General features: G+C 44.0%; 1 protein-coding gene across 1 annotated transcript in view; it reads left to right on the top strand.

The window, feature by feature from the left end:
* LOC139566514 (parathyroid hormone 2 receptor-like) overlaps positions 1–25,191 on the top strand; it is a 42,921-nt gene extending 17,730 nt beyond the window's left edge. The window contains exons 7-13 of the mRNA XM_071387810.1: positions 5,309–5,462; positions 5,734–5,794; positions 6,178–6,244; positions 11,447–11,541; positions 13,869–14,007; positions 20,881–20,922; positions 21,899–25,191. Of these exons, the coding sequence (XP_071243911.1) occupies positions 5,309–5,462; positions 5,734–5,794; positions 6,178–6,244; positions 11,447–11,541; positions 13,869–14,007; positions 20,881–20,922; positions 21,899–22,273 (933 nt within the window). The 3' untranslated portion in view covers positions 22,274–25,191. The remainder of the gene's footprint in view (positions 1–5,308; positions 5,463–5,733; positions 5,795–6,177; positions 6,245–11,446; positions 11,542–13,868; positions 14,008–20,880; positions 20,923–21,898) is intronic.
* Positions 25,192–26,979: the final 1,788 nt, after the last annotated feature.

The following is a 26,979-nucleotide window of genomic DNA, read 5'->3' as shown; positions in this document are numbered from 1 at the left end:
GTTGAATACAATCGAATCTAAATCAAACAAAATGATATTGGTCGCATACAGATATTTAGCAGATGTTATTGTGGGTGTAGCGAAATGCTTGTGTTCCTAGCTCCAACAGTGTAGTAGTATCTGACAATACGCAACAATACACACACATTTAAAAGTAAAAGAACAGAATTAAGGAATATAGAAATATTAGGGTGGTCAATATTGGAGTCCGGAGTATAAATATACAGTGCCTTCGGAAAGTATTCAGACCCCTTGACCTTGGGAGTCCCACAGATATGGAATCATGTAGTAACCAAAAAAGTGTTAAACAAATCATTTTTAGATTCTTCAAAGTAGCCACCCTTTGCCTCGATGACAGCTTTGCACACTCTTGGCATTCTCTCAACCAGCTTCACTTGGAATGGTTTTTCAACCGCAGACCACGTGTAACCACGCCAGCCCAGGACCTCCACATCATGCGGGATCATCTGAGACCAGCCACCCAGACAGCTGATGTAACTGTGTGTTTGTACAACCAAATAATTTCTGCACAAACTGTCAGAAACCATCTCAGAGAAGCTCATCTACGTTCTCGTCGTCCTCACCAAGGTCTTGACCTTACTGCAGTTCGGCGTCGTAACCAACTTCAGTGGGAAAATGCTCACCTTCGATGGACACTGGCCACACCTATTTCAACTGTACCGAGCAGATGGCTTCGTGTGGGCGAGCGGTTTGCTCATGTCAACGTTGTGAACAGAGTGCTCCCTGGTGGCAGTGGGGTTATGGTATGGGCACGAACAAGCTACAGATAACGAACACGATTGTATTTTATAGATAGAAATTTCAATGCACAGAGATATCGTGACGAGATACTAAAGCCCATTGTCGTGCCATTCATCCGCCGCCATCTCATGTTTCAGCATTGTAATACACGGCCCCATGTCGCAAGGATCTGTACATAATTCCTGAAAGCTGAAAATGCCCCAGTTCTTCCATGGCCTGCATACTCACCAGACATGTCACCCATTGAGCATGTTTGGGATGCGCACTATCGATGTGTACGACAGCGTCTTCTAGTTCCCGCCAGTATCCAGAAACTTCACACAGCCATTGAAGAGGAGTGGGAGAACATTCCACAGGCCACAATAAACAGCCTGATCAACTATGCGAAGGAGATGTCGCACTGCATGAGGCAAATGGTGGTCACCAGATACTGACTGGTTTTCTGATCCCCTACTTTAAAAATTTTTTTGTCATGAAATCCATAGATTAGGGCCTAATGAATTTATTTAAATTGACTGATTTCCTTATATGAACTGTAACTCAGTAAAATTATTGCATGTTGTGTTTATATTTTTGTTCAGTGTGTGTGTGTGTATATATGTATATTATGGCATGTATAGACATTATGGATAGAATAGTATTTGTACAGAAATAGATAAATTGTACAGCAATAGTCAAAACCACTGGTCAAGTCATTAATCGGCGCTCACTGGTGAAAGAATTGGTGCGACCAAATCTTGTGCCATCAACTGAAAAAGTTGGTACCGCCAGTGGAAAAGGGTAGACTAGAGCCATGCTTTATAAAACTGTACATTTAGAGCAGATCAATTTGTTTTTACTTAACCTTTATTTAACTAGGCAAGTCAGTTAAGAACAAATTCTTATTTACAATGACGGCCTACCCCGGCGAAGGCCAATTTTTGCGCCACCCTATGGGACTCCCAATCACGGCTGAATGTGATACAGCCTGGATTCGAACCAGGTACTATAGTGACACCTCTTGCACTGAAATGCAGTGCCTTAGACTGCTGCGCCACTCGGGAGCAGAAAGACATACGAAGTGGGTAAAACAGTATGTAAACATTATTCAAGTGACCAGTGTTCAATTTCTATGTACTGTACATAGGGCATAAGCCTCTAAGGTGCAGGGTTGAGTTACTGGGTTCTTCAGAACTGTCTGTCTGTGTGGGTGGACCATTTCAGATTGTTAGTGATGTGTACGGCGAGGAACCTGAAGCTTTTCACCTTCTCCACTGCGGCCCAGTGGATGGCGGTGTGCTCCCTTTGCTGTCTCCTGAAGTCCACGATCATCTCCTTCGTTTTGTTGACGTTGGAGAGGTTATTTTCCAGGCACCACTCAGGGTCCTCACCTCCCTGTACACTGTCTCGTCGTTGTTGGTAATCAGGCCTACCATTGTTGTCGTCGGCAAACTTGATGATTATTAAGTTGGACACGCCACGCAGTCATGGGTGAACAGGGAGTACAGGAAGGGGTTGAGCACGCACCCTTGTGGAGCCCCTGTGTTGAGGATCAACGTAGTGGAGGTGTTGTTGCCTAACGTCAGGACGTCCAGGACCCAATTGCAGAGGGTTCAGACCCAGGGCCCCAATCTTAATGATTAGCTTGGAGGGTACTATGGTGTTGAATGCTGAGCTGTAGTCAATACATAGGTGTTCCTCTTGTCCAGATGGCATAGGGCAGTGTGCAGGCGATTGCGTCATCCATGGATTTATTGGGGTGGTATTGTCGTGGAGAATCGTCTCAGAAATATAACACTCTTACAAGAACTTGTGAATTCAATATAGACTTTAATACAAAGTAGCAAAAATGAGCCCTTCCATGGAAGGACCCTATCACAAACGTAACAGGGCCGAGCCCCTCCATGGAAAAATACTAAATTCTCATATTACAGAGTCCTGCCTTTATAGGATTCTGTCTTTGCATAACGTATAGAGTCCCCTCCCTCTATATGAAAATAGCTTCCCTTGACTTTTTTCCATTATTATCTTTTCATCTCAGAGCTTGCTTGTTAACGCCCACATCTGCTTTCGGTTAGGTTATAATGGTGCGGGACCCTTTCATGTGCTAAAATAATACACTGCTCAAAAAAATAAAGGGAACACTTAAACAACACAATGTAACTCCAAGTCAATCACACTTCTGTGAAATCAAACTGTCCACTTAGGAAGCAACACTGATTGACAATAAATTTCACATGCTGTTGTGCAAATGGAATAGACAAAAGGTGGAAATTATAGGCAATTAGCAAGACACCCCCAAAAAAGGAGTGATTCTGCAGGTGGTGACCACAGACCACTTCTCAGTTCCTATGCTTCCTGGCTGATGTTTTGGTCACTTTTGAATGCTGGCGGTGCTCTCACTCTAGTGGTAGCATGAGACGGAGTCTACAACCCACACAAGTGGCTCAGGTAGTGCAGTTCATCCAGGATGGCACATCAATGCGAGCTGTGGCAAAAAGGTTTGCTGTGTCTGTCAGCGTAGTGTCCAGAGCATGGAGGCGCTACCAGGAGACAGGCCAGTACATCAGGAGACGTGGAGGAGGCCGTAGGAGGGCAACAACCCAGCAGCAGGACCGCTACCTCCGCCTTTGTGCAAGGAGGTGCACTGCCAGCGCCCTGCAAAATGACCTCCAGCAGGTCACATACTGTAAATCTTTCTGTTCTTTTGCATACCCAGTCAGAGTACTATTTAGAACTTAGGTAGGGGTATTCAGACAGACCTAGAGAGCTTTCCCGTATTTTTCTCTTTATTCAGACAGTTCAGAATGTAGATCTACTGTGGATGTATAGTTTGTGGAGGGGAGAAAGTGGCTGGGGTGGGGATACAAACCCATGTCACTCCTATGCGTGCATGGTCGATTGCAGCACTACCGCTGCCACACGTAACCAACGTCTTTGATAATGTTGATGACTTTGTGGCGGCAACGCCATATGACTTCAATGGAAAACAACACTGCGTCAGTCATTTTCTGTGTCCTCCTCATAATCCTCAACTTGAACTGAACTTTATCAACAGTCTCTTCGTACTGTTTGTCATACTGTGAGTCTAAGCTCAGCCGCAGTGGGAAATTACTGGGAAAAGAGGATCAACAGTTGAGAATGTCATGTAACCTGAAGACCTCGAATCAAATTTGATTGGTCACATACACATGGTTAGCAGATAATGCGAGTGTAGCGAAATGCTCGTGCTTCTAGTTCCGACAGTGCAGTAATATCTAACAAGTAATCTAACAACTACCTAATGCATACAAATCTAAAGGGGTGAATGAGAATATGTACATATAAATATATGGATGAGCGATGGCCGAGTGGCATAGTGCAATAGAGTGCAATAGATGGTATAAAATACAGTATATACATATGATATGAGTAAAGTAAGATGTCATTGAGGGCAGGTAGTTTGCCCCCGGTGATACGTTGTGCAGACCACACCACCCTTTGGAGAGCCTTGCTGTTGAGGGCGGTGCAGTTGCCATACCAGGCTGTGATACAGCCCGACAGGATGCTCTCGATTGTGCATCTGTAAAAGTTTTGTCAGGGTTTTGTGTGAACTTAACTTTCCACCTTCTCCACTGCTGTCCCTTCGATGTGCATGGGGGGTGCTCCCTCTGCTATTTCCTGAAGTCCACGATCATCTCCTTTGTTATGTTGACGTTGAGTGAGAGGTTATTTTCCTGGCCCTCACCTCCTCCCTATAGGCTGTCTCGTTGTCATTGGTAATCAAGCCCACTACTGTTGTGTTGTCTGCAAACTTGATGATTGAGTTGGAAGCATACATGGCCACACAGTCGTGGGTGAACAGGGAGTACAGGAGGGGGCTGAGCTTGCACCCTTGTGGGGCTGTATGTAATAAGACTTAAGATTTCCTGGGGTAACATTGTAAGAAATAATACATAAAAAAACAAAATAGGACTCGAAGCGAGGCGACCATCTCTGTCGGCGCCATCTCGTTGTTCCAGTTTTTCCTCTGTCAGGATATCCCCAGGCAGGCGGCAATTTCCTCTATACAAATATCTCCATCACGACAGACAAACATCAGGGAAAGAGAATAACATTCAAAGGTTTTTATTTTCCCAGAACTTAATTTTTATTACTAGAAAAACATACTATTTAGTTAACTATCTAGTTTGCATTTCTGGGGGGAAAAAGACTATTCCCTCAGCAGGTAAATCATGACAAACGGGACGATTTGTGCATAGATAAAAAGATATATATTTTCACCAACACATCTGATATCCCTACTATGACTAATACTTCAATCAGTCAGGATCTGTTTTGTGGTCACAAAGCATTCTGTGTGGTTCAGCTCGTGGAACTAACAATCCCTTTTTTTCATTTGTGCTTTATTGACAGATAGATTAGAGTGGGAGATAAGTGAGGAGGAGACAGTGAGAAGGGAGCATGCAGCGATTGAACCCTGGTCGCCGGCAGGGAGCTGCATATGTGTATGGAGCCGAAAGTGTTACCACTGGACCACAGATCTTTGCACTACAGGTTGTTTTTAACAAGCTGTTGATTTTACCAGGTTGGATGCAAGATCACTGTGTTGCTCTTCATTTACTTCCTGGCAACCAACTACTACTGGATCCTGGTAGAGGGGCTGTACCTCCACAGCCTCATCTTCATGGCCTTCTACTCGGACACCAAATACCTGTGGGGCTTTACACTGATTGGATGGGGTGAGCTGCTCTGCCGTCTTAGAAACGCATGCAGTCACCCAATCACAACAGCGCTCATGTTGTTGACAGCCACCTGTTACTATAGCTGTCATTCGAAATAGGAAAAGCACTCCGACATATGAGTTTGCTTGTTGCAGGTGTGTGGGGATCATTTTATATCTTAAAGGAAGAAACAAAAATCTCACTGCTCTTGCCAGTATCAATTGAATGTATTCAGCGTACTGAAGATCTTAAGATCGCAGTAAGCAATCATTGTCCTCTCTAATTACAGGTGTCCCTGCTCTCTTCGTCGCCGCCTGGGCTGTTGTCCGGGCAACGCTGGCAGACGCACGGTGGGTGAGAGTGACACGCCACCCCCTCCTTCACCTACCATATCCGTGTTCCACATACACCTCCAGCAACACACTTTTTAAGTGGAGGAGCCCATGGCAGCATGCAGGAGCCTGCTGAGATGAACTCGGCTCCCCGCAATCATCTGGTTTGGAAACAGGATCTCCCGAGGTGTTGCAGAACTCTTGTCCTCATTCAGTCAGCGGCCTACTTGCCTTATTGTTGCAGCTGCACACCTTTGCCTCTTCTCACAGCCGCTGTGCGTGCGGAGCGCCCCGAGTCACTACACTTTTGTTGCACCTCGACATGCACTGTTTTGAGAGCAGTGAGGAGCTCCTGCAGTACAAATGTACTCTAATCTCTCTCTCTCTTTCTCTCTCAACAGATGCTGGGAGTTAAGTGCGGGTAACATTAAATGGATCTATCAAGTTCCCATCCTTACAGCCATTGGTGTAAGTGACTTCAATTGCAGTATAATACATGATAATGCCTCTCCCCAATTCATCAGTTATTGCCAATGAGGCGAGAATCCGGTCGTTTGCATACTAAAAGGTTACATTGCTGACTCCTATCTTGTTTTTGTTTTTTTAAGTGTTTTATTCTTAGTACAGCTGAATTCATGTTCAGGTTTTAGCAACTTGTGGTCAAGCTTATAGCTTAGCTTGCTCTGCAAATCTCCACAACTGGAGTCTCTGGGTGAAGTTCTTATTTCGGGAGATAAAATAAAGACCAATAAGAGAGAAGTTGAACACCAGGTGCCAAGAAATGCTGACATACAAAAAATAAGTGCTGGTCCTCACAAAGATCTGGTGGCTTTTTATTATGCATAAACTACTTGCTGTAGCTCCCAGACTGTAACTCTTGTTATGTATAATACTCTTGAAGAACTCAAATCCGAAGAGAGGTTTTCATCTGCTTTTCTCTTGGCCAGAAGCTTTCAATCTGCCCCTTGGAAGAGTGGAGTGACACCTTGCTCCCTGGTGTATACCTGTCCCTGCTCCCTAGTGGCCTAGTGACTCCCTGGTGTACAGCATACCTGTCCCTGCTCCCTAGTGGCCTAGTGAATCCCTGGTGTACAGCATACCTGTCCCTGCTCCCTAGTGGCCGAGTGACTCCCTGGTGTACAGCATACCTGTCCCTGCTCTCTAGTGACTCCCTGGTGTACAGCATACCTGTCCCTGCTCCCTAGTGGCCTAGTGACTCCCTGGTGTACAGCATACCTGTCCCTGCTCCCTAGTGGCCTAGTGACTCCCTGGTGTACAGCATACCTGTCCCTGCTCTCTAGTGACTCCCTGGTGTACAGTATACCTGTCCCTGCTCCCTAGTGGCCTAGTGACTCCCTGGTGTACAGCATACCTGTCCCTGCTCCCTAGTGGCCTAGTGACTCCCTGGTGTACAGCATACCTGTCCCTGCTCCCTAGTGACTCCCTGGTGTACAGCATACCTGTCCCTGCTCCCTAGTGGCCTAGTGACTCCCTGGTGTACAGTATACCTGTCCCTGCTCCCTAGTGGCCTAGTGACTCCCTGGTGTACAGTATACCTGTCCCTGCTCCCTAGTGACTCCCTGGTGTACAGCATACCTGTCCCTGCTCCCTAGTGACTCCCTGGTGTACAGTATACCTGCCCCTGCTCCCAAGTGACTCCCTGGTGTACAGTATACCTGTCCCTGCTCCCTAGTGGCCTAGTGACTCCCTGGTGTACAGCATACCTGTCCCTGCTCCCTAGTGACTCCCTGGTGTACAGCATACCTGTCCCTGCTCCCTAGTGACTCCCTGGTGTACAGTATACCTGTCCCTGCTCCCTAGTGGCCTAGTGACTCCCTGGTGTACAGCATACTTGTCACTGCTCCCTAGTGGCCTTGTGACTCCCTGGTGTACAGTATACCTGTCCCTGCTCCCTAGTGGCCTAGTGACTCCCTGGTGTACAGCATACTTGTCACTGCTCCCTAGTGGCCTTGTGACTCCCTGGTGTACAGCATACCTGTCCCTGCTCCCTAGTGGCCTAGTGACTCCCTGGTGTACAGCATACTTGTCCCTGCTCCCTAGTGGCCTTGTGACTCCCTGGTGTACAGTATACCTGTCCCTGCTCCCTAGTGACTCCCTGGTGTACAGTATACCTGTCCCTGCTCCCTAGTAACTCCCTGGTGTACAGTATACCTGTCCCTGCTCCCTAGTGACTTCCTGGTGTACAGTATACCTGTCCCTGCTCCCTAGTGACTCCCTGGTGTACAGTATACCTGTCCCTGCTCCCTAGTGGCCTAGTGACTCCCTGGTGTACAGCATACCTGTCCCTGCTCCCTAGTGGCCTAGTGACTCCCTGGTGTACAGCATACCTGTCCCTGCTCCCTAGTGGCCTAGTGACTCCCTGGGGCTCTTACTCGGCCACCAACACTCTGACTGACACCACTAGCTCAGTCTCAGAAGAGATAAATACATTTGCATCTCTTTCAGTACTATTGCTCTTAACCGGCCGCATGAGGTGGACCAAGGACTTAGGTTCTCCTAATGAAATCAAAGTGGACTACAGGTTACTGTCTTTTGATTCAAATGCAATCTCATCCAAACCTTTGATACAAGTTCAATGATATCACGGTAGAAATGGCACGATTAGAGATAACGATGAGGGAGTCAATTTGATACGCTGCGTATCGAGGCACAGAATCTTGTTTCTTTATTGAGTCCAAAATGACAGAGGGTTGGAGTGGTGGTTGAAACCTGGTATCCGGTGGTGAGAGGAATATGTGTCACTGCCGGGAGCTAGACCACCGGCACTGCACAGTTATTTTCTTCTCTCCAGACTCCAGAGAGTGATAATGTCAAAGCAGTCAGTCAGACCTTTGAAATGATGTGCTGATAGAGCCTCTCCCTTCTAGTATTATTAGTGGATTTAGTTCAGGAGGAGTTTCAGAGGACTGACTGACTGGCGGACATCTACTCCTCAGGGACCCAGTGCAGATCCAGCTGCCGGCTTAAGCCTTCAGTTCCCTCTGTCTCTGTCATATTTCATCTGTGAGGAAATGCTGCAAAATAGAATATATTTGATTGCTTAATAGGGTTGTAAAATTCTGGTAATTTTCCCAATATTCCCTGGTTTTACCAAAAACCTGGTTGGAGGTTTCTGGTTTTTCCGCTTATTTTACATCCTGATTCGGGAATAATCCAACCAGGATTTCTAGAAAACCTGGGAATTTTGGGGAAATAATCTGAATTTTCTCTATTTCCCAACCTATTAAGTGACAATGCAATATGTGAAATTGTAATAGATTCACATTGCTTTCATGTTATTTGATGTCTGCATGTGTCAGTTCTGGCCCATTACAATACATTTGGACCATAAGAACATTGATGCAATGAGACAATCTGACCATGTCAACTACAGAACGGTAGAACTACTACAATGAGACAATATGACCATGTCACCTACAGAACGGTAGAACTACTACAATGAGACAATCTGACCATGTCATCTACAGAACGGTAGAACTACTACAATGAGACAATCTGACCATGTCACCTACAGAACAGTAGAACTACTACAATGAGACAATCTGACCATGTCATCTACAGAACGGTAGAACTACTACAATGAGACAATCTGACCATGTCACCTACAGAACAGTAGAACTACTACAATGAGACAATCTGACCATGTCACCTACAGAACAGTAGAACTACTACAATGAGACAATCTGACCATGTCACCTACAGAACAGTAGAACTACTACAATGAGACAATCTGACCATGTCACCTACAGAACAGTAGAACTACTACAATGAGACAATCTGACCATGTCACCTACAGAACAGTAGAACTACTACAATGAGACAATCTGACCATGTCACCTACAGAACGGTAGAACTACTACAATGAGACAATCTGACCATGTCATCTACAGAACGGTAGAACTACTACAATGAGACAATATGACCATGTCATCTACAGAACAGTAGAACTACTACAATGAGACAATCTGACCATGTCATCTACAGAACGGTAGAACTACTACAATGAGACAATCTGACCATGTCACCTACAGAACGGTAGAACTACTACAATGAGACAATCTGACCATGTCACCTACAGAACGGTAGAACTACTACAATGAGACAATATGACCATGTCACCTACAGAACGGTAGAACTACTACAATGAGACAATCTGACCATGTCATCTACAGAACGGTAGAACTACTACAATGAGACAATCTGACCATGTCACCTACAGAACAGTAGAACTACTACAATGAGACAATCTGACCATGTCATCTACAGAACGGTAGAACTACTACAATGAGACAATCTGACCATGTCACCTACAGAACGGTAGAACTACTACAATGAGACAATCTGACCATGTCACCTACAGAACGGTAGAACTACTACAATGAGACAATCTGACCATGTCATCTACAGAACGGTAGAACTACTACAATGAGACAATCTGACCATGTCATCTACAGAACGGTAGAACTACTACAATGAGACAATCTGACCATGTCATCTACAGAACGGTAGAACTACTACAATGAGACAATCTGACCATGTCACCTACAGAACGGTAGAACTACTACAATGAGACAATCTGACCATGTCACCTACAGAACAGTAGAACTACTACAATGAGACAATCTGACCATGTCACCTACAGAACGGTAGAACTACTACAATGAGACAATCTGACCATGTCACCTACAGAACAGTAGAACTACTACAATGAGACAATCTGACCATGTCACCTACAGAACGGTAGAACTACTACAATGAGACAATCTGACCATGTCATCTACAGAACGGTAGAACTACTACAATGAGACAATCTGACCATGTCATCTACAGAACGGTAGAACTACTACAATGAGACAATCTGACCATGTCATCTACAGAACGGTAGAACTACTACAATGAGACAATCTGACCATGTCACCTACAGAACAGTAGAACTACTACAATGAGACACAATGAGACAATCTGACCATGTCATCTACAGAACGGTAGAACTACTACAATGAGACAATCTGACCATGTCATCTACAGAACGGTAGAACTACTACAATGAGACAATCTGACCATGTCATCTACAGAACGGTAGAACTACTACAATGAGACAATCTGACCATGTCATCTACAGAACGGTATAACTACTACAATGAGACAATCTGACCATGTCATCTACAGAACAGTAGAACTACTACAATGAGACAATCTGACCATGTCATCTACAGAACGGTAGAACTACTACAATGAGACAATCTGACCATGTCACCTACAGAACAGTAGAACTACTACAATGAGACAATCTGACCATGTCATCTACAGAACGGTAGAACTACTACAATGAGACAATCTGACCATGTCAACTACAGAACAGTAGAACTACTACAATGAGACAATCTGACCATGTCATCTACAGAACGGTATAACTACTACAATGAGACAATCTGACCATGTCATCTACAGAACGGTATAACTACTACAATGAGACAATCTGACCATGTCATCTACAGAACGGTATAACTACTACAATGAGACAATCTGACCATGTCACCTACAGAACGGTAGAACTACTACAATGAGACAATCTGACCATGTCATCTACAGAACGGTATAACTACTACAATGAGCAGTGAATCATGCTTGTTTTGATTTGATTTTCAGCTCAACTTTATTTTGTTTGTGAATATTGTGAGAGTGCTGGCCACAAAAATCAGAGAGACAAATGCTGGCAGATTTGACACTCGGAAGCAATGCAGGTAGGGTTGATGTCTCATTAGTGCCTTGTTCCTTTAGTCAATCTCATTTATGTGATTTTGTAGGACAAAACATTAGATATTGTAAATACCACTTTTCAGTAAATGTGCCTTTTTATATAAATATCTTATTCTAAATGTGCCTTTGAGTTGACTCATTTTCTTTTATATTCATGATCCATTTGTTTGTGTTTGCAAACCGTTCACGTCATTTACAGAGGCTGAGGATACAGGCTGTGTTATGAATTTAAAGCGGGTTCATCTGTGTCCCGAAACCCTGATGAAGGCAGCTTAGCTGTTGAAATGTTGGGATTTATTAAATGTATTGTTTCATAGCCATGAGAGAATGCATATTTTATTTTCTAATATGTGTATTGGAAAAGATGAATTGAACATGACTCCCATAATGCATTACGGTCAGGCAAAAAGCTTATTTTTACGTCAATACGCAGTCTGAACCAGGTGTTTGATGTGTTTGATACCAATCCATTGACTCCGTTCCTGCCATTATTATGAGACGTCCTCCCCTCAGCAGCCTCCACTGGTCTATTAAAGCCAGTTGTGGGCGGCGGGTAGCCTAGCGGTTAAAAGCGTTGGGCCAGGAACCATTTCGGGAGAGAACATTCTGTTGCTGGGGTGAGTGGGGTCCTTGATGATGCTGCTGGACTTCCTGACTACTCTGTTCACTGCAGAGGTTGACAGCTCAGTGTCCCAGCTGCAGTTTTTGTACACGCTCTTCTCATATCTAAGTGCAAGACACATTTTGACATGCTGTGAAGCCATCCCTATAGGGCAGCCTGAGTCTTTGTTTAATTCCCACTCCTGTCTGGGGTAATGTGTTGGTTGGCAGGTCTGTGCCAAGGCTGAAGGCTGAGGGGTTAACCCTCCTGTCAGTCATTAGTAAACAGACACGACATCAGATCCAGGTTGTCTCTTGAGCCGCTCCATTCCCACAGGTGTAGATAGGATTATCACTGATAAGGCTATGGTCAAAAGTAGTGCACAATATAGGGAATAGGGTGCCATTTGGGATGTAGACGGTTTTCCTCTTGCTCTCTCCCTCACTCTACTTCATCTAACTCTTTCTCTAGCTGTGATTTATTCCATTTTTTTTTTTTAACTGCTGAGTGTCTTTGAACAATTTAGATGCAAAGGTTGGCTCGATATTGATGCTAACGTGCAGATTGCAATGTGTAATCATCCTTGGTTATTGACATTTGTATCACAAATCTGTTGAGGGGATTGTTTTTGGAAAGTGCTCAAGGGAGTAGTGCTTGACTCGGGCCGGAGCTCACCGGAGCGGAGTACCGGCACCTGAAATGTTCTGCTGCTTGAGCTCCTCTTCCTCTTATAGAATATTACCTCAAACTTAATGCGGAACTCCTGCACCTAAATGTAAACAATACCGGCACCCAAAATGAGTACCGGCATATATTTCAGTCCAAGTCAAGCACTGCAAGGGACTGTCAGATAATTGAACTTCTTGGCAGCCATCTTTATTTTAGCTCGATGCATGTGGTTGAGCTTGACCCATGTCTTTTCCATCCTGTCCCTCTCAAACCCCATCACTACCACATGCACTTTTCCAGTCACACATCGCATGCACTTTTCCGGACACGAAACGCATGCACTTTTCAGGACACGTAACGCATGCACTTTTCCGGACACGAAACGCATGCACTTTTCCGGACACGTAACGCATGCACTTTACCGGACACGTAGCGCATGCACTTTACCAGACACGTAGCGCATGCACTTTACCAGACACGTAGCGCATGCACTTTACCAGACACGTAGCGCATGCACTTTACCAGACACGTAGCGCATGCACTTTACCAGACACGTAGCGCATGCACTTTACCAGACACGTAGCGCATGCACTTTACCAGACACGTAGCGCATGCACTTTACCAGACACGTAGCGCATGCACTTTACCGGACACGTAGCGCATGCACTTTACCAGACACGTAGCGCATGCACTTTACCAGACACGTAGCGCATGCACTTTACCAGACACGTAGCGCATGCACTTTACCGGACACATATCATGGACAGTACGCTTTCTCATACAGCCTAATGCAGGGGTGTCAAACTCAATCCCTTGTACTTGATTGATCAATCATTCATTCAACTCCCCTCAGCCAGTTGTATAGATCTTAAATGGACACAATTTAAATGGAAACAACAAAAATCAGCAGACACAGCCCTCCAGAGATTGATTTTGCCTGCCCTGGCCTTATGTTTTGTATTGTATTAGATTTTTGTCTGATGCTGCACAAAGGATTCCCTCAATATAGGATTATACAGTTTTCTACTGTCTCTTTTACAGGAAACTGGCTAAGTCCACTCTAGTGCTGGTGCTGGTGTTCGGGGTCCACTACATAGTGTTTGTGGGCATGCCACACTCGTTCAAAGGGGTCGGATGGGAGGTCCGAATGTACTGTGAGCTCTTTTTCAACTCTTTCCAGGTGCTTGCATTCACCCCAATTGTGGATCCTGCTTTGTATTGCATGTAAAATACACATTTACATAAGTATTCAGATCCTTTGCTATGAGACTCGAAATTGAGCTCAGGTGCATCTTGTTTCCATTGATCATCCTTAAGATGTTTCTAAAATTTGATTGGAGTCCATCTGTGGTAAGTTCAATTGATTGGACATGATTTGGAAAGGCACATCTGTCTATATTGGCTCCCACGGTTGACTGTGCATGTCAGAGCAAAAACCAAGCCATGAGCTCGAAGGAATTGTCCGTAGAGCTACGAGACAGGATTGTGTCGAGACACAGATCTGGGGAAGGGTACAAAAAAATGTCTGCAGCATTGAAGGTCCCCAAGAACACTGTGGCCTCCATCATTCTAAAATGGATGAAGTTTGGAACCACCAAGACTCTTCCTAGAGCTGGGCCCCCGGCCAAATTGAGCAATCACGGGGAGAAGGGCCTTGGTCAGGGAGTTGACCAAGAACCCAATGGTCACTCTGACAGAGCTCCAGAGTTCCTCTGTGGAGATAGGAGAACCTTCCAGAAGGACAACCATCTCTGCAGCACTCCACCAATCAGGCTTTAATGGTAGAGTGGCAAGATGGAAACCACTCCTCAGTAAAAGGCACATGACAGCCCGCTTGGAGTTTACCAAAAGGCACTTAAAGGACATGAGAAACGAGATTCTCTGGTCTGATGAAACCAAGATTGAACTCTTTGGCCTGAATGCCAAGCGTCACGTCTGGAGGAAACCTGTCACCATCTCTACGGTGAAGCATGGTGGTGGCAGCATCATCCCTTTCACATTAATGGTGCCAGCGGAGATGGCTGCCATTTTACAGTCCCCTAACCAATTGTGCTATTGCGTGTTTTTTCGCGTTATTTGCAACTTATTTTGTACATAATATTTCTGCCACCGTCTCTTATGACCGAAAAGAGCTTCTAGAAATCAGGACAGCGATTACTTACCCCGTACTGGAAGAATATTTTTTCAATAACAAGTCAGATGCGACGGATTTACTCCAGACACCCGACAAGGCCCTCATCCCCGTCATTCGCAGGAGAAAGAGACGGAGATATCGGGGACATACAGTGGGGAGAACAAGTATTTGAGACACTGCCGATTTTGCAGGTTTTCCTACTTACAAAGCATGTAGAGGTCTGTAATTGTTATCATTGGTACACTTCAACTGTGAGAGACGGAATCTAAAACAAAATCCAGAAAATCACATTGTATGATTTTTAAGTAATTAATTTGCATTTTGCACAGTTGAAGTGTACCTATGATAAAAAATTACAGACCTCTACATGCTTTGTAAGTAGGAAAACCTGCAAAATCGGCAGTGTATCAAATACTTGTTCTCCCCACTGTAGGTCTGGGTGCCTTGTAAGGATCTGACGGCGAGTGGGTAATCTGCCTTTACCATCGGTCCTATTAGCCAACATACAATCATTGGATAATAAAATAGACGAGCTACGAGCATGTATATCCTACCAACGGGACCGTAACTGTATTATCTTATGTTTCACAGAGTCGTGGCTGAACGACGACATGAATAACATATAGCTGGCGGGTTTTACGCTTTTTCGGCAGGATAGAACAGGCATCTCTGGTAAGACAAGGGGTGGCGGTCTATGTATATTTGTAAACAACAGCTGGCGCACGAAATCTAAGAAAGTCTCAAGGTTTTGCTTGCCTGAAGTAGAGTATCTCATGATAAGTTGTAGACCACACTATTTACCAAGAGTTTTTATCTATATTCTTCGTAGCTGTCTATTTACCACCACAAACCAATGCTGGCACTAAGGACGCACTCAATGAGCTGTATACGTCCATAAGCAAACAGGAAAACGCTCCTCCAGAGGCGGCTCATCCAGAAGCAGCTCTCCTAGTGGCCGGGGGACTTTAATGCAGGGAAACTTAAATCTGTTTTACTTCATTTCTACCAGCATGTTAAATGTGCAACCAGAGGGAAAACAAACTCTAGACCACCTTTACTCCACACACAGAGACGTGTACAAAGCTCTCCATTTGGCAAATTTGACCATAATTATATCCTCTTGATTCCTGCTTACAAGCTAAAACTAAAGCAGGAAGTACCAGTGACTCGGTCAATAAAAAAGTGGTCAGATGAAGCAGATGCTAAATTACAGGACTGTTTTGCTAACACAGATTGGAATATGTTCTGGGATTCTTCTGATGGCATTGAGGAGTACACCACACCACATGTACTTACATACCCCAACCAGAAGCCATGGATTACAGGCAACATCCGCACTGAGCTAAAGGGTAGAGCTGTCCCTTTCAAGGAGCGGGACTCTAACCCTGAAGCTTATAAGAAATCCCGGTATTCCCTCCGCCGAAACATCAAACATGCAAAGCGTTGTCATGACGTTGGCCTGATGGGGGAGGTTTATGACCCCCATAAATACCTTTCCCTCTCTCTACTCTACCGATGTGACTATTGAAAATCCCTTTGTTAACATGGAGAGTCTAGTAACATCAAAAGGTGGGAAACTGAACCATATTTCAGTAATCCAACCAGCTGAAAATATGCGTTGGTACTTAATGAATATGATGTCAGATCAGTTGGCGTCTGAGACATTATTACTGATGATAGGACGACATAAACTGTATCTTGGAAAGTCTACACATTCTAGTTATCAGATTCACATGGAATTGTTGTGGAATTTAAGTGTTTAAATATGAAATGTAATTTTAGCTCCTAAATGAGAGAATTGGTTTTCATGAGTGAACTATGCTCAACTCAGTGGCCCCGCCCATGTGAACAGACACTGGTTGTAAACGATGAAACGCGGCCCTCTCTCCCAACCCTATGTAAGCCCCTTTACGAAAATGTTACTTCCTGTTCCGAGGACGTTAGGGCGACGGTCCCACGTTAAAAGGGTTCAGATAATAACCTAACGAAATTAGCATCGAATTTCAACGTGAAGATGACGGTCAACACGGCGAAAGGATGAATTTCGACTTTACCAGCCAGAATATAGCATGAGCTTAAAAGTATGGCAACTCGGTATGAACTTTGAACTCTTATTCACTCCAGAAGTGATACCTCATAGCCGTTGAGTTAGCAGCAGTCACTGTAAACGTGGGCTAGGAAAGGACGGACGACGTATCTGTCTAACACACACAACGATACGACAACGTATCCAGTTTACCACCAGAGACATTCTTCAGAGGACCAGAGATCCATGCTGGACCGACCCGCCTTCTATCGACAACCAATCTACCGAAGCGCAGCTCAGAGTAAATATTTATTGCATTCTCCTTTTTCAAATGGGCGGTAATTTAGAATGCATAAGATACTGTATTTACGATAGCATAGCTGCCTACGGCCCGATAGAGAGACAAAACCTTTTTGCTCCTTAGTCTTCCCGTTTTCCTTTATGACATAATTTGTAATCAATGGGATTACATGATCCATTCTGTGTAGATGTAATTCTGTGTGATTATTTAGGTATTTAGTAAATAAATAATTAAACCAAATTTTGTATTGCTGATTCGACTTGTTAGCCAAGAATTTACAACTTTCAGATGAGACTGAATAAGGCGAAGATTAAATATGACTGCTACTGATGTAAAAGATTACTAGATCTTTAAGAGTTTATTCGGAAGATAACAGCTCTATAAACATTCTTTCGCTGTAGTCGATGTAAGACCTTTAAACAGGTCAACCTTCACAAGGCAGCAGGGCCAGAAGGACCCTGACCTGAGTCTATAATACCAACATTTTTCAAGCAGACCACCATAGTCCATGTGCCCAAGAACACTAAGGTAACCTGCCTAAATGACTACCGACCCGTAGCGCTCACGTCTGTAGCCATGAAGTGCTTTGAAAGGCTGGCTCATATCAACACCATTATCCCAGGAACCTTAGACCCACTCCAAATTGCATACCGCCCAAACAGATCCACAGATTGCACTACACACTGCCCTTTCCCACCTGGACAAAAGGAACACCTATGTGAGAATGCTATTCATTGACTACAGCTCAGCGTTCAACACCATAGTGCCCTCAAAGCTCATCACTAAGCTAAGGACAATGGGACTAAACTCCTCCCTCTGCAACTGAATCCTGGACTTCCTGTTGGGCCGCCCCCAGGTGGTAAAGGTAGGTAACAACACATCTGCCACACTGATCCTCAACACAGGGGCCCCTCAAGGATGCGTACTCAGTCCCCTCCTGTACTCCCTGTTCACCCATGACTGCATGGCCAAGCACAACTCCAACACCATCATTAAGTTTGCTGTCGACACAACAGTAGTAGGCCTGATCACCGACAACGATGAGACAGCCTAAAGGGAGGAGGTTAGAAACCTGGCAGTGTGGTGCCAGGATAACAACCTCTCCCTCAGCGTGATCAAGACAAAGGAGATGATTGTGGACTACAGAAAAAGGAGGACCGAGCACGCCCCCATTCTCATCAACAGGCAAGTTGAGAGCTTCAAGTTCCTTGGTGTCCAAATACACCAAGACAGTTGTGAAGAGGGCACGACAAAGCCTATTCCCCCTCAAGAGACTGAAAAGATTTGCCATGGGTCCTCAGATCCTCAAAGTTCCAGCTACACCATCGAGAGCATCCTGACGGGTTGCATCACTGCCTGATATGGCAACTGCTTGGCCTCCGACTGCAAGGCACTACAGAGCGTAGTGCGTACGGCCCTGTACATCACTGGGGCCAAGCTTCCTACCATCCATGACCTCTATGCCAGGCTGTGTCAGAGGAAGGCCCTAAAAATTGTCATACTCCAGCCACCCTAGTCATAGACTGTTCTCTCTGCTACCGCATGGCAAGCGGTACCGGAGCACAAAGTCTAGGTCCAAAAGGCTTCTTAACAGCTTCTACCCCCAAGCCATAAGACTCCTGAACAGCTAATCAAATGGCTACCCAGACTATTTGCATTGCCTCCCCCCCCCCCCCCCCCTTTTACGCTGCTGCTACTCTCTGTTTGTTGTCTATGCATAGTCACTTTAACTCTACCTACATGTACATATTACCTCGACTAACCGGTGCCCCCGCACATTGACTCTGTGCCGGTACTCCCGGTACATAGCCTTGCTATTGTTATTTTACTGCTGCTCTTTTAATTACTTGTTACTTTTATATTTTTTACTTAACACTTTTCTTAACTGCATTGTTGTTTAAGAGCTTGTAAGTAAGCATTTCACTGTAAGGTCTACTACACCTGTTGTATTCGGTGCATGTGACTCATGCTGTGGGGATCTTTCAGGGTCAGGGACTGGGACACTAGTCAGGATCGAGGGAAAGATGAACGGAGCAAAGTACAGAGAGGTCCTTGATGAAAACCTGCTCCAGAGCGCTCAGGACCTCAGACTGGAACGAAGGTTCACCTTTCAACAGGACAATGATCCTAAGCACACAGCCAAGACAACGCAGGAGTGGCTTCGGGACAAGTCTCAATGTTCTTGAGTGGCACAGCCAGAGCCTGTACTTGAACCCGATCAAACATAGCTCTGCAGCAACGCTCCCCATCCAACTTGACAGAGCTTGAGGATTTGCAGATTAGAATGGGAGAAACTCCCCAAATATAGGTTTGCCAAGCTTGTAGCGTCATACCCAAGAAGACTCAAGGCTGTAATCACTGCAAAAGGTGCTTCAACAAAGTACTGAGTAAAGGGTCTGAATACTTATGCAAATGTGATATTTATTTATTTTTAATTTTATACATTTGCTAAAATGTCTAAACCTGTTTTTGCTTTGTCATTATGGGGTATTGTGTGTAGCTTGATGAGGGGGGAAAAAAGCAATGTAATCAATTTTAGAATACGGCAGTAACGTAAATTCAAGAGGTCTGAACACTTTCCGAATGCACTGTATTGCCCATTGCTAATAGCTGTAAAACTGTAGAAAGCAATAGTGCTGAGCAATTAGTGCTTTTTGAGGTCGAATCGGTTAAATTATTTAAAATATATATTTTTATGAATAATTGAATACTATCGATCATGTATTTTCAGGTAGAGATACCTTGCGAAGCAACTGCTCCATCCCTCTTGATTGTGCATTCTTCTCTCTTCTCTCGGTCTCCGGACAAGTAGGCGCACAATGGATTATGGTCATTGTAGTTAATTACCACTTTTTCTGCTCTAAACTATGTTGAATATTGGCCTGTTGTAAACTACAACTCCCTACTACATTACACAGTTCGGGCTTGATCTGATGTATCTCTATTCGAGAAACTACAGTGAGAAAATGCGCATTGAGCTCACAGAAAAAAACCGGAATGAAATCAAATTCAAATAATTGAACTAATTAGTCAATTATTTGTTTTTAAAAAATAACAGAAATTTCAGTTAATCGCTCAGCACTTGAAAGCAATATTGATACGATTTTAAATGTGACAATTTGAGCATTATAGCTTAAAGGAATATTACACTTTCAATTCTTTCAGATGTTTTCTGACCTCTAATATAGTCTTATGTCAAGATGAAACCACATCTCATGACATGTGCAAATCCAGCTATGAATAAATGAATGAAAAGATGAGCACCAGATAAAACCAGGAAAGTAGACGGTGCTCATCTTTTCCGTTTATTTGGGATTGAAGTGTATAGCTGGATATACACAACACAACTGATGTCGTGGGACATGGTTTTATCTTAACATTACACTACTTTTGAAAAAAAACTAAAAATGCAATCCATTGTCTTTTTGTTTTTCTTTAAGAGCTCTCTTTCCTGAGCACATCATGTCGATATTATTCTCCGAAAGGTCATGGACACTTCATTTGTAGAGAATGTCACATCATTTATACTGTCAGCGGGAATTTGAGCTTTCAACACATGCCTCTAACCTTCCTCGCTTTCATCTCTTCGCAGGGTTTCTTTGTGTCCATTATCTACTGCTACTGCAACGGAGAGGTGAGTGCTGTTCACCTGTTCACCAGACCCGGCCAGAAGGTTTAAGGTCTTCTACACTCTAGAGCTGCTGCGTTCAAGAATCTATCATGCTGGACTCTCTAATTGAACCAAAGTCACGTGCTCATTTGTTGCCCATTTATAAGTGTTCTAGGAACTAACCATAATGAGAGGGGGGGGGGGGGGGGGATCTTATTAGAACTAATGGAACTTAGTGATGTCATTTATTAGAACAATAGAACACTCATGCAGTGCGTACGCATTGTACCCATCAGTGATACTTACAATACTTCAAAACCCTGTTTGTGGGTAAGTAGGCTACCAGAAAATACCCATTGTTAGTACCGCATAACTTGCTGGTCAATACCAGGTATATACCACTGTAAAAACAGTAGCTACTGTAAAATAAAGTGCTACTTTTCCCCCAATAATTTCCACATTTACTAGTCCTATATACAATATTTAGAGTTTGGTCATTGAGAACTTAATGTTCCGAGAGCACCCCTACTCTCGTCCATGTTCGTTGCTAAGTGATAATTGACGCTTCTGGGTTGGGCTGTTAAAACCTCTGAAAAAGTCCAGTGAAAGTGAATATGAAAGTTGTGGGCACCACAACACAATAGGAACTTTGGCATTGGCAATAATATGTATTCAAGTCTCTTGTGTTGTCAACAAATTTCATTGTGAATGTCAGTCGGTTAAAACAACATTTGAATTCACTACTCAGTTTTTCTTGTTTGCAGCGAGTAATTTCATTGAGAATGGTCGGAGGCGCTCTTGTATTGTTACATCAACAAAGGTTTCAGGACAAAGGCGCTAACATTGCGTCCATTCTAAAAGTTGTCCGAACTCCCCAAATAAGTTTCTGCCCTGACTGGTACTATAGGCTACCATACAAAATCCTGACCCATACCATGACCCACACAATACCATGACCCATGACCCATACTATACCACACAATCCTCTTATTCTCTTCAGGTCCAGGCAGAGATCAAGAAGACCTGGACCCGCTGGAACCTGGTGTTCGACGGGAAGGGACCGGCAGCATGTGCCAACTACCGGTACGGCCTCAACCAGAACACTACCAGTCAGCCCCAGCCGCTGGCCGTGATCTCGGGCACCTCCTCTCTCTTCTCCAGCCACGTGTACCGCAGCAGCCAAGCCAGGCACAGCGTCAGCACCCACAGCACCTTGCCCGGCTACGTGTTCAGCAACTCTGAGGTGGATAGCCTGCCCCCATCCATCCTAGAGGAGGCAGACGAGCGAGCCAAGCAGGTGGACGACATCTCCCTCCGAGAGTCCTTACCTGTGAATATCACCAGCATAGGAGAGGACATGGAGGAGACACTGTAGAGAGAGAGTAGAGGGAAAGTGGGAATGTACAGCTGACAACAATTGTGTTTTATATTTTTTGAATGACAGGACAGAGGGAAGGTAGAGCGGGAGATACACAGGAACGAGGGCCACAAACAGAAAGTGGCTGAGACCGAACTCAAGACTCGAATTCGCATCGCCAAGGGAATACGTGGTTCGGAGGCGGCAGCCTTACCACTAGACCAGACTCCGGCAGATATGTTTGATGTTTTGCGGATACTGTATATCACCATATCCTTGTCTTACGCCAGCTAGCGCTTAAGAGTTGCAGTTTTTTTCTATATGGTCATTGGTTATTATTTTCATGGACTGTTATTTGTCACCTCGAGTGGTGGCTAGACAATCAGTCAGGTCTGTGGCTAAATATGGACGGGAAGTGCTGCAGCTACAGACTAGTTTGTGTCTGTGTCATTCGTAATGCTGAAGACAATTACAGTGCCTTCAGAAAGTATTCACACCCCTTGACCTTTTCCACATTTTGTTGTATCACAACCTAAATTTTAAATTGATTCAATTTAGATTGTGTCACTGATCTACACACACTACCCCATAATGTTAGTGGAATTATGTTTTTAGACATTTTTACAAATTAATCAAAATGAAAAAGCTGAAATGTCTTGAGTCAATAAGTATTCAACCCCTTTGTTATGGCAAGCCTAAATAAGTTCAGGAGTAAAATAATAAGTTCCATGACTATCCCATTTTTGTACCACACAAATACAATAATCTGTACGGTCCCTCAGTTGAGCAGTGAATTTCAAGCACAGATTCAACAACAAGGACCAGGTAGGTTTTCCAAGGCCTCGCAAAGAAAGGCACCGATTGGTAGATGGGTAGAAGAAAAAAAGCAGACATTGAATATCCCTTTGAGCATGGTGAAGTTATTAATTACACTTTGGATGGTGTATCAATACTCCCAGTCACTACAAAGATACAGGCGTCCTTCCTAACTCAATTGACTGAGAGGAAGGAAACGGCTCCGGCATTTCACCATGAGGCCAATGGTGATTTTAAACCAGGTAGAGTTTAAATAATAATAATTGAACCTTTATTTAACTGGGCAAGTCAGTTAAGAACAAATTCTTATTTACAATGACGGTCTAGGAACAGTGGGTTAACTGCCTTGTTCAGGGGCAGAACGACAGATTTTTACCTTGTCAGCTCGGGGATTCGATCTAGCAACCTTTCAGTTACCTGCCGGCCCTAAATGACGAATTAAAGGAAGCCTGTACAGAATACAAATATTCCAAAACATGCATCCCATTTGCAATAAGGCAAGTAATATTGCAAAGAACTTGGCAAAGAAATTAACTTATTGTCCTGAACACAAAGCATTATGTTTGGGGCAAATCCAACATAACACATTACGGAGTACCACTCTTCATATTTTCAAGCATGGTGGTGGCTGCGTCATGTTATGGGCATGCTTATCATTGGCAAGGGCTAGGGAATTTTCTTGGATAAAAAGAAAAGGAATAGAGCTAAGCACAGGCAAAGTCCTAGAGGAAAACCAGGTTCAGTCTACTTTCCAACAGACACTGGGAGACCAATCCACCTTTCAGCAGGACAATAACCTAAAACGCATGGCCAAATATACACTGGAATTACTTACCAAGACGACATTGAATGTTCCTGAGTGGCCTAGTTACAGTTCACAGGATAGCAGAGCCAAAAATGAATTGTACATAATAAAACACTTGATTGCATAATGCACATTAACCAAATCGATCACATTCAGTGATAATATAACATATGATCAACTTACATAATGTAAGATCAGGCTATGATGTAAGCTAGGCCATTAGAGATTTTATCCCCTTACCAGGTTAAAGACCCTACTTCAAACCCATGTGTGTAGTACCGACCATATCCATGTTCTATGTCTGTATTAATAGAACCCCATTAGTTGTGCTCCTGCCCTGTCATTTCTTCAGTACACTACACCTGAGCCCCACATGGCACCCTATTCCCTTTATAGTGCACTACTTTGTCCAGTGCCCAATAGAGCTCTGGCCAAATGTAGTACACTATATTGGGAATAGGGTGCCATTTTGAACACATTCTATATGGACCAATTAATGGCCTTTATCTAGAAAATGCATTCATTACTGCTCAGCCAGTAACACTCTGGTTTCCTGTACAAGTAATAGTTAATGACTATGAATCAGAATACAGAGTGGATTCAACAAAGCAGTGTGAGATTTGACAGAAAAAGACAGAAAAAGGCAAATGCCAATTTGGTTTTAAATGGAACACCTGGGTGACAACTGACAACTAAAGTATATGCAGTATATACCTGGTTGCTTCACAGAGGAAACTCGTCCAATAAGCATGTGGAATTTCACACGGCACAGCTAGTGGTAGTACGTCTGGCATTTTACTTTAACCTGGACCTCTCTCTCAGGTCCAGAAAGATCTATTCTCCAAATGGCACGTGGTTTCAGCCACATTTTATCTGAACATGTCAATTGGCTCGTTTGTGGTAGTGAAGTAGGATACCTGTACAATGAAAATGCCCATGTGTTTTAGTAGCTTTAGAATTCATTAGTAGCCGCATCTATACATTTGAGAGTGGTTACATCTCTCCAGTTCCATCCCTCAGCTTACCGAAAAAGTGGTGGGCGGTAACTGCTTTTATGACGTTTGAATACCAGATTGCCCCTTTAACCAAATACCAGGAACACACTTTTCGGTAACTTGACACCCAGTGTCATAACCATGTCATAATATTTCATAACAGTTGTCATAGCCTGTCATAGCACTGTCGTGACCCATATTTACACCTGTTGTGACATATATTGTGTTATTTTATGGCTGGTCAAATCCCACATATATTAAAATTCGTTTTTTCTCTGCCAAGAAGTTTCCTTTCGTTTGATAGTTTGTTTCTTAAATCCTTTGCTGTTTCAATGCATTTTTAAAAGTCATGTTTTTTCATCATATTTGAAATAATTTGTAGAAAATACACTTTATGACACTGTCATGAAGCATTATGAGCATCCTGTGTCACTTTACTTGGACTAAGAAAATACAATTTATGACGCTGTCAAGAACCATCATAATCATGTAAGCCAGATAGACCTATCACGTACATGCCCTTATATCAGTCATCAGTCAAAAACAGGGTGTCTTGTCCTGCTCCTGAAATCTGCTCCTGCATTTATCCTAGTCATCAGCAACAGAGCATTGGGGTAGGTGCATGTCTGACATCAATGTATGGGCAATTACAATTAGAATTTAATATGGTCAATTTAAAAAAAAATATATATATATATATATACACTGCTCAAAAAAATTAAGGGAACACTTAAACAAAATGTAACTCCAAGTCAATCACACTTCTGTGAAATCAAACTGTCCACTTAGGAAGCAACACTGATTGACAATAAATTTCACATGCTGTTGTGCAAATGGAATAGACAAAAGGTGGAAATTATAGGCAATTAGCAAGACACCCCCAATAAAGGAGTGATTCTGCAGGTGGTGACCACAGACCACTTCTCAGTTCCTATGCTTCCTGGCTGATGTTTTGGTCACTTTTGAATGCTGGCGGTGCTCTCACTCTAGTGGTAGCATGAGACGGAGTCTACAACCCACACAAGTGGCTCAGGTAGTGCAGCTCATCCAGGATGGCACATCAATGCGAGCTGTGGCAAGAAGGTTTGCTGTGTCTGTCAGCGTAGTGTCCAGAGCATGGAGGCGCTACCAGGAGACAGGCCAGTACATCAGGAGACGTGGAGGAGGCCGTAGGAGGGCAACAACCCAGCAGCAGGACCGCTACCTCCGCCTTTGAGCAGGAGGAGCAGTGCCAGAGCCCTGCAAAATGACCTCCAGCAGGCCACAAATGTGCATGTGTCAGCATATGGTCTCACAAGGGCTCTGAGGATCTCATCTCGGTACCTAATGGCAGTCAGGCTACCTCTGGCGAGCACATGGAGGGCTGTGCGGCCCCACAAAGAAATGCCACCCCACACCATGACTGACCCACCGCCAAACCGGTCATGCTGGAGGATGTTGCAGGCAGCAGAACGTTCTCCACGGCGTCTCCAGACTCTGTCACGTCTGTCACATGTGCTCATGTGCTCAGTGTGAACCTGCTTTCATCTGTGAAGAGCACAGGGCGCCAGTGGCGAATTTGCCAATCTTGGTGTTCTCTGGCAAATGCCAAACGTCCTGCACCTGTGGACGTCGGGCCCTCATACCACCCTCATGGAGTCTGTTTCTGACCGTTTGAGCAGACACATGCACAGTGACCAAAACATCAGCCAGGAAGCATAGGAACTGAGAAGTGGTCTGTGGTCACCACCTGCAGAATCACTCCTTTATTGGGGGTGTCTTGCTAATTGCCTATAATTTCCACCTTTTGTCTATTCCATTTGCACAACAGCATGTGAAATTTATTGTCAATCAGTGTTGCTTCCTAAGTGGACAGTTTGATTTCACAGAAGTGTGATTGACTTGGAGTTACATTGTGTTGTTTAAGTGTTCCCTTTATTTTTTTGAGCAGTGTATATAACAAACATACTGTTGACACGTAGGCTATGGTGTAATGGAATGTTTTGCCTCGTGTGGTAAGTTTTGTGGGTTTTGATTCTCTTGTATAGGTGTCATAACTAGCCATAAAATAATGCAATATATGTCACAAGACTAAATATGTGTCATGACCATATAACAGGTTATGACTA

The sequence above is a fragment of the Salvelinus alpinus genome, chromosome 38 (genome assembly GCF_045679555.1).
Source record: "Salvelinus alpinus chromosome 38, SLU_Salpinus.1, whole genome shotgun sequence".
Classification (NCBI taxonomy): Eukaryota; Metazoa; Chordata; class Actinopteri; order Salmoniformes; family Salmonidae; genus Salvelinus; species Salvelinus alpinus.
Note: the sequence above shows the minus strand (reverse complement) of the source record. Positions and strands in the feature narration are given on the sequence as shown.